The sequence below is a fragment of the Chaetomium tenue genome (genome assembly GCF_020726465.1).
Source record: "Chaetomium tenue strain MPI-SDFR-AT-0079 chromosome Unknown F5144scaffold_3, whole genome shotgun sequence".
In the NCBI taxonomy this organism is placed as follows: domain Eukaryota; kingdom Fungi; phylum Ascomycota; class Sordariomycetes; order Sordariales; family Chaetomiaceae; genus Chaetomium; species Chaetomium tenue.
In genome coordinates, this window is record NW_027117331.1 from 4864661 (window position 1) to 4873610 (window position 8950).

At 53.8% G+C, this 8950-nt stretch overlaps 1 protein-coding gene across 1 annotated transcript; it reads right to left on the reverse strand.

The window, feature by feature from the left end:
• Positions 1–8048: 8048 nt before the first annotated feature.
• Positions 8049–8690, reverse strand: F5144DRAFT_570343 (uncharacterized protein; the record flags this gene model as incomplete). Its single annotated transcript, XM_066788758.1, has 3 exons — positions 8478–8690; positions 8311–8375; positions 8049–8254 (listed from the first exon to the last, which is right to left on the reverse strand). Coding segments are annotated over exons 2-3 (236 nt in total), but the record flags the coding sequence as incomplete, so codon positions are not given.
• Positions 8691–8950: the final 260 nt, after the last annotated feature.

Here is an 8950-nt window from a genome sequence, read left to right on the forward strand (position 1 = left end):
AAACTGAGGTGTACGTTGAGCGACGCTATGCTATCCGAACTGGCCGCCCCTAATGTGCTATCGCTGGAGTCCTCGTATTCTACTGCTACGATATCTCAGAATTCATATCGGTACACCATAAAGACATCGTATATAGAGCAAAAGACCACTTCCCTTTCTGATACAGGCTAAAACCAGCCTCCGGGGTGTCGAGAATGTGCTTTTGTGACGAACCTACTCCAGGATCCTATCCTGTTAGGGTTCAGCTTCGGTGAAGGTAATCTCTGCAAAGGATGCTTAGGTTCGGTGCAGCCAAAGGGTGCACAACAATAGACTTGTCTCAACAGTAGGCTTGCGAGCTTGTAGCGAACTGTAGTTGTGATTGCTAACTGGAGAACTCCCAGAGCTCTCCAGAACGAATGACTATATACTATCTGAGTTTGCATGTTGCATGCTGATAGTCTAAGGTAGCCCGTCTACCATGATCTACCTGGTAGCCCATGATAGCCCGTCTACCATTATCTACCTCCTGGGTCGTTGTAAATGATTGGCTGGCGCAGCCCCGCTGCGCCCCGCTCGGCCCGTCTCGTGGCCGATTTCATGACACGATGCCCCTCCTCGAGGTCTCTTGTCCCAAGAGACTGCTTATTTCCTCAATACGCGCCAACCTTTCCTTCCTATTGTGAGTTCCCAACTCCCCTTCATTCTTGTCATGGCTAATCGTCTGATTAGTGCTCGTCGCGACATTCAGCGCGAACGCGTCGTTCTTGCATCAGAGATTAATCGTTTGGGTCACGAATTGGCCATGCCTTGCCAACGCTGCTGGGATGCGAAACCTCGGAAGCGGTGCGTGATGATGGAGGACGGGAGGAAGTGTTCGAACTGCGTGCGTATGGGCAAGAAGTGTAGTGGCCCCAACGTGGCCGATACTCGTGAGTGCCGTGCAATCGTGTGTTGTGTTCGTGCTAACGTTTCTGTAGTTCTATCGAATCTGTCCGAGCAGGAGAAGGTAGCGAAGGATATAGAGGCGGCGGAGCGGGCGCTTGCCGAGTCTTTGAGTCGCTTGTCCCGTTTGCGTGCTCAACAAAAGTTGTTGCGCGATCGTGGCGCGGAGGTGTTCCGTCGCGGAATGGAGCGCCTGGAGGCGGAGGAAGATCCCCCGTCTCCTGTCCCTATGTCTCCTCTGCAAGAGGCGGTAGGTCTGGCGCAACAGGCAGGCGGGTTCGGGGTACTGGACTGGGAGGCCATCGGGATCCCGTCCGGCGATGCTGACCCGCCCACCTGGGCGCGGAAGTACGTCGTTCCTCTTTTCTCCTTTTCCCTGCCTATGCTGACCGTTCCTTAGTTTTTCCTTGGACGGCCCTTCCCTCGCCGGGGTCGATTTGCCGGAAGGGGTTCCTTCGGTCGGTCTGGGTTCCTCCGATGGAAGTCCTTCAATTCCTCGGGGCAGTTGAAGTTTGTAGCGGGTTGCCATGAATTGTCTTCGGGACCGAACCCTAGCCATTTGACCAAGTACTCGATCCGTCCCTTTGTGGTGCGTGAATCCAGAATTTCTTCGACATCCCAGAGTTCCTCTTCGTCTTCTGCTTCGACACCCTTGTCGAGCCTCGCGTTCTTGGGCGCTGGTTCCAGAAGTGAGACGTGGAAAACGTTGGTCCGTAGTCGCATTGTTGAGGGTAACGCGAGTGCGTAGTTGTTCTCCGAAATCTTTTTGTCGATTTTGAACGGTCCGATTTTGCGAAAATCGAGCTTCCTGCTTGGTCGCTTCGTGCGAAGATTTCGAGAAATGAGGTAAACTTTGCCCCCCTCTTCTAGGCGAGGTCCCTCGAGCCTGTTCTTGTCGTAGAACTTCTTCATTCGTGTCCTTACGAACTCGAGCTCTTCCTTGAGCATCGCATGCAGCGAGCTCATTCTGTCGGCTTTGACTGCCGCTCTGGGCACCGAAACATCGGGCCCTTGTCGCAAATCTGCTTCGAAGCCGTAATTCGCGAAGAATGGCGTGACCTTCGTGGTTTCTGTGACAGTGGTGTTGTAGGCGAGTTGCGCTGTCGGCAACAGCTCGACCCAGTCGTCCTGTTGGAAATTGATGTACACCCTCAGGTATTGTTCGACGATCTGGTTGAGTCGCTCCGTCTGTCCGTCTGTCTGTGGGTGGTAAGCTGTCGAAAGCTTACTTCTCGTGCCCAGCTTCGTCATCAGAGCTTGCTAAAACTTTGATGCGAATTTCGTGTCTCTGTCCGTGATCCATTCCTCCGGCCATCCATGGACCGAGGTGACGTTGCGGTAGATCACGTCTGCGAGTTGTTCTGCCGACCATGACTCCTTGTAGGGAAGGAAGTAGCTCCATTTGGTGAGTCTATCCACCACTGTGAGGATGCTGTCGTACTTCGTTCCCGTCGCTGAGTCCCTGGATGTCGGAAGCTTGGTGATGAAGTCCATCGTCACCGAGCTCCATGGTCTTTCTGCGACTGGTAATGGTTGCAATAACCCGTATGGCTTGTGTCGTCCTGGTTTGCTTCGTCCGCAGAGGTCACATTCCGCCAGGACTTCTTCTGTCGCTTGCTTGATTCCTGGGAAGTCATAGTTCTGCTTGATTTTTGCGATTGTTTTGCTGATTCCCATGTGTCCTCCGAGTCTCGACTCGTGGATCTTTCGAATGAGCTCCTTCTGGTCGCTGGGCCTGACGTAGGCCTTGTCGTGGTACCAGAGTCTCGTTCCTTCAAGTCGCAATCCTGCGATCTTGGATTCTGGCTCTTCTTGCCATGCTTCGCGCTGGTCGTCCGCGATGATTCCTTGGAAATCTCGTTCCAGTCGTTGTTCTCTGAAGGCCGCACAACATTCTATAAACGGTTGCAGAGGCCTGACTTCGGGATCTTCCGACTGCTGCTGAAGCGCTGCGATCTCGTAGTCTTCAGTCGGTTGGGAAGCGTGCCGTAGCGATCCGTCTGTCTGCTGATGTAGCAATGGTGGTGAGGCTTCAGATGTGTTGTCGTGGTGATCTGCTCTCCTACTCAAGGCGTCCGCTCGTGCGTTTTCCGAGCCTTTCTTGTAGTGGATCGTGAAGTTGAATTCGGACAGGAATTCTGCCCATCGAGTTTGTCGTCCGTTCAGCACCTTCGTGGTGGTGAAGTATCGTAGGTTCTTGTGGTCCGTGTACACCTGAACTTCGTGTGTTGTGCCGCTGAGATATGGCCTCCATTCCTGAAATGCTTCGATAATTGCGAGAAGCTCCTTGTCGTGGATCGGGTAGTTGAGCCTTGGTCCTTCGAGTTTCTTGGAGAAGAACGCAACTGGGTGAAGCTTGCCGTCCTTGTCCCTCTGACCAAGCTGTCCTCCGATCGCGAAGTCCGAGGCGTCGGCTTCGACTTCGAATGGTGTGCTGGGGTCAGGCAGCATGAGTACTGGATCGGCGATTATCGCGTCGCGGATTCGTTGGAAAGCCTGCTCGTGCTCCTGCTTCCACTGGAATGTGGCATCTTTTTTTGTGAGTTCGTGTAGGGGTCTCGCGATGTCGCCAAAGTTTTTGATGAACATTCTGACAAAGTTGGCGAATCCGATGAATCCTCTGACCTCGGTGGCGTTCGTTGGTGTCGGCCACGCCCTGACAGCTTCCAGTTTCTCGGGTTCGATCTTGACCCACCCTGGGGAGATCTCGTAACCCAGAAACACTGTCTTCTTGACATGAAACTCGCTCTTGTCCTTGTTGACTGACAACTTGTGCTCGTGCAGTGCGTCCAGCACCTGCCGCACGTGTTCCTTGTGTTCTTCGAGTGTCTTGGAGTAGATGAGAATGTCATCCAAATAACAGACTGCGAATTTATCGAGGCAATGTCGAATTGCGTGGTCGATGGCGGCTTGAAATGTCGCTGGTGCGTTGGTTAATCCGAATGGCATGACGAGGTATTCGTAGTGCCCGTAGGGTGTTCGGAAAGCCGTCTTCCACTCATCTCCTTCCTTGATGCGGATGTGGGCGTAGGCAGTTGGAAGGTCGAGGCGAGTGTAGTATTGTGCCCCTGACAGCTGATCTCGAAGCCTCGCGATCAGTGGCAATGGGTAGCGGTTCTTCACCGTCTCGTTGTTCAACTGTCGGTAGTCCACACACATCCTGAGCTTCCCATCTTTTTTTGGAACGAAGAGGACTGGGTAGCCTGCTGGAGATGTCGATGGTCTGATGTGTCCGATCTCGAGGTTCTTTTCGAGATAACTCCTCAACTCTGCATCTTGCTTCTCGTTGGTGTGGTACACCTTGAAGAACTTCAACTGGGCTCCTTCCTTGAGTTTGATCTCGTGGTCCCAAGGTCCGTGATCAGGTAGCCCTGTAAGATGCTTTGCTGTGAATGCCGGGTGCCCCTTGTAGTCATCTGGGATCTTCCCCGTTGTTGCATTTTTCGGTGCGCCTTCATAGTACGCGAACTTGCTTCCTGACTCGATAAATGATGCTTCGAGTACTTTGACTTCTTGTGCTGGCAGCTCAATGCTTGCTGCTTCTTTCCGGTTGACCCATGTTTCGTGTTTGAGCTTCCCGTGCTCGTCGACTGAGACGACGGCGATGATTCGTGCCTCCCGTGTCTGCTTCTGTTGTCGTGTGCCGCTTCTTCCGGATTCCAGAGTGCGTTTCTCTGCACTTGCTGCTTCCCGCGGTGGGCCCGTAGAGGGGGTTCGTTCTGGCCCGCTGCTCGTCCGTGGCTCCTGTTCTGCGCGTTCTCCCATCAGGTTGGTTGGATGCTCCCGCGGTTCTCGCGGTCGCAGATGGCCATCTCCCTTCCAACTGATGTCTGGGTCGTAGTCCTTGTGCCATGGGCGTCCGAGAATCATGTCTTTCTCTGGTCCCATGTCCACGATGTCGAATACCACTCGGGTGGTTTTCCCTTCCACCTCCATGTTGAGTGGTTCTGTTTCTCGTCGTGCCCATTGTGTGTCGAATGGTCCCTTGACGATGTATTCTTTCTTCTTGATCCTCCATGGGATTCTGAGTTGATTCACAAATGTGGGCGAGATAAGATTCATCTGCGCTCCTCCATCTACCAACGCGAGGGCTTCGCATTTTCCCCATCGCGCTGTGATCCAGAGCCTGTTGTCCGGCTTGGTGTTTCGTACAGCAGCTATTTCGTATTCGTCTGCTGGGAGATCGATGTAAGGCTTTTGTTTGCGCCAGTTCTTCCTGTACTGCGCGGCCTGTTTCCGTTGTTGTGGAGTTAGAGATCGTCGGGCCCCTTGGAGGGCCCTGAGCCGTTTCCCAAGCTCTCGTGGTACATCAAGGCGTCCCTATCCGCACCTTGGCTTGCGGCGTCGATCGTTTGGTGCTCCTGGAGCCATTGCATCATCTGTGGCTCCATTGGCTGTCTGTTCTCGCGCCGCTGCGTTCGCGTGGGTCGAGGTTGATTGCGTTGCGCCTGTAATCGCGCGTGCTCCTCCAATTTGGCGTCTGCGTGTACTAGGCAATCCGCTTGTTCGCAGTGACTCGTCCAGCGGGGGTCGTTGCATCCTTCCGGCCAGGCGTTCTTAGGGCTGAACCTGAGCCTGCCGTCTGGGATCATGTCTACCTTCCAGAGTAGTGCTGCGGGGGCGCTCCCGTGGTCGTAGACCCAAGTCGTGGGCGCCGGTTCGCCGCGTTCGTTTCGTGGCCTGACGGGCCAGTGGTTTGACTGGAATTTGGTCTGGAAGTGATAGCGACATTCGTGTGCTACACACTGGAACCATGGTAGGTGGGCGTGGTCCCTTCGGTGGGGATCCATTCGTGGGTGATCCTCCTCCATAAGTTGGAACCTCCCGTTCACCCCTCTCAGTCCTGCCGTCTCTAGGTCTGAGGTCGGTTTCCCTCTGCTGAGGTATTGATGCCGGGACCAGTAGTCGTCCCAATCCTGGGCGTCGTGCCCTTGGGTTTTCCTTTGTCTCTGTGCCTCATGATAGGCGTAGTGTGGGAAGCAGACCCTGTCCATGTGGATTTCGCCGAAGTCCGACGACGGCCCGTCCCATGGGAGGTGATCCGTTACGCCCTCCCTGTTAGTTTGTTGGACGTCGTCGTGCAGTCCTTGCACTGCTTGGGCCATTCTGTCGAAAGCTTCCCCTGCCTGCTGCTGTTCTCGCGTAGTCGACAGTGCTTCGTCCCTGAGCATGTCTACTTCCGCAAGGAGGCGCTGGTGTTCGGCGTTCCTTCTTTCAAGGGTTGCTTCGAGTTCCTTCTTTTCTTCCTTGAGCTGGAATACCCTTTCTCGCAGGTCCAGGACTCGGCTTCGTAGAAAAGTTAGATTGGAGCCTGGGATCTCCGCTGTATCCCTTCTGGTGCGCCAGAGTCCGTTGTCTTCCTGGACTAGATTGAGTCCCCAATTGTCTGTGGTTATTGCGATGTGAGGCGGGGGTGCGATTTCCCCCCTCTCGTCGTGCCACAAGCAGAGCGCATACTCGTGCTCGGGGATCTGGTCGACGTCTTCCTCGGGATTTCCTTCATCCGAGTCTGTTGATTCGTCGATTCGTTCGAGGGCTTGGTCAATGTCATCTTCGAGGTCGTCTTGAGTGTAGCTGGCCGCTGCGACCTCTCGGAATCGGACTTCCTTCTTGAGCTCGTCGATGGTGGCGGCTTCCTTTCCCGGAACAGGTCGCCATTCTTTTTTGCTGCGGCAGTCGCGCTTGAAGTGGCCCTTCTTGCCGCAACTATAGCACGTGATGCCTGATTTGTCCTTGGCGCTGTTCTTTCTTCCTGCTCCTTGGATCGCGTCGACGTCCATGGGTCCTGAGTGGGTGCCAGAGGAGGTGCTCTTGTACTGGCGTTTCTTCTTGTCGTTAGCCTTGTGGTAAGCTGCGTCCTTCTTGCCGGTGCGCTCCTGTCGTCTTTCATACTGACGGTTGTCGATGGCGATGGCGCGTGCCATGTAGGTGTCGAGCGTCAGCGTGTCACGTTCTTCCTTGATCAGCTCGTCCTTGACATCGTCCTTGAGCCCGTCGTAGAAGCGTCTCTTCAGGGCGTCTTCTCCCCACTGGACTCGGAACGCCTGTTGGCGGAATTCAGATGCGTAGACGGCTGCTGACTTTTGTTGTCGAAGCTTGATGAGTTTGGACTCTGCCTGGGATCGTTTGTCGAAGATCCCAAAGACTTGCGTGATGGCGTCTTCGAAGTTGACAAACGCCTCGAAGATCTTGTTGGTCTCTTTCTTGCGTTCGTCCTCAATACGCTCGAGATAGTCCCGCTGAGTGGGCTCAAACCACTCGAGGGCCCTACCCTCTAGGTAGGTTGCTGCAAAGAGCACTTTGTCGGCCTCTTCGCTGAATGAGTTGAACCGGAAGTAGGACCGAAGTTGCGTCAGGAACCCCTGGAGCTCGTCTCTCTTGGTGCCATCGAACTTGGGCGGCTTGGCAACCTTGAGATGGTCCTGGCCCCTTCTGGGCGACACGTCCTTGGTTCTCAGCTGGTTGACCTTGGCTGCCAAGTCGGTGAATGCAGTCTCAACCTTGGCGGCGTTGGCGGCAGTGTCAAGTTGCTTGGAGATGCCCTCGATCAGGGCCTTGACTCCCTCGAGTTCTTGCTTGAGGTCGTTGTTATCGACCTCCTCGTCGTCGGAGTCGGGCGTGGGTCTGGCCGGGTTGGACATAGTGCCGTTTGACCTTCAATCCTGAACTGTAACAGAGTTAAAGGGAGTTAGCAACGTGTGACGAACCTACTCCAGGATCCTATCCTGTTAGGGTTCAGCTTCGGTGAAGGTAATCTCTGCAAAGGATGCTTAGGTTCGGTGCAGCCAAAGGGTGCACAACAATAGACTTGTCTCAACAGTAGGCTTGCGAGCTTGTAGCGAACTGTAGTTGTGATTGCTAACTGGAGAACTCCCAGAGCTCTCCAGAACGAATGACTATATACTATCTGAGTTTGCATGTTGCATGCTGATAGTCTAAGGTAGCCCGTCTACCATGATCTACCTGGTAGCCCATGATAGCCCGTCTACCATTATCTACCTCCTGGGTCGTTGTAAATGATTGGCTGGCGCAGCCCCGCTGCGCCCCGCTCGGCCCGTCTCGTGGCCGATTTCATGACAGCTTTGCATCCGGGAGACAACGATGATATTACTTATTCCCAGTCGGTACAATCCACCACTGCTTAACTAATTTCATGGGTATTCAAATACCCATCTTCTCGTTGAAGTGTGCAAATTGTGACATACAAATTCCATGGAGCGAAACAGAAAGGGCTTGTTTTGCACAATTTGAAGAACGAGGATCCGTCACACGCTACTAGGTACCATCCCGTTACCAGGCTACTATTGAAGACGGGAGCACATAGAAGCAGGTAACGTGAGACCTCCATTTTACATCCCGGAAGCGAACACAGACTAACCGCACAAGAATATTTGACTCACAGACATTCAATAGTAATGGACGGAAGCAAAGCGTCATTCCTAAATAACACTGTTGGTTAATTTTACGCCATCAACACGTCCTCACTGAGAGGCACAAGGCTTGAGTTGCGATCCCAACTTCTACCTTGGAAATACTACTAATACGATACGCAGAACAGAGCGGCCGTCATCATGGGCAGGAAGCTATCCGGATGGTATCCGACGTATGAGAATATTACTACACCGCGATAGTCCTTGTAGATGAGGAGTAGGGTGTCTAGGTAGGTATACTGAGCCCGTTTCCTGTTGAACTGAAATATTATTATTATTCCTACACCGCTATGCCCTTGGGCTCGCCGGTCCAACTATCTAGCTAGTTGTACAGGAAAACCGTCCTGGTTTCCCAGTCGGACTAAAAACCTGTACCGATGTTACCTTGGCCCGTCTCTTCAGAATCCGTCGTACTACGGTTGAAGGGAGCCTACCCAGCTCCCTGCATTCCGACATCCTGACCGTCCGCCTCCAAGGTATCCGCGGCCTCTGGAGTCGTAACCCCTAGGCCCCCAACACCGTCTCCTCGGTCTCCGGTCAGATCCGTATCAACCTTCCTCGCAAAGGTCAGCTTTCCTTGCCTCGAACTCCTTGCA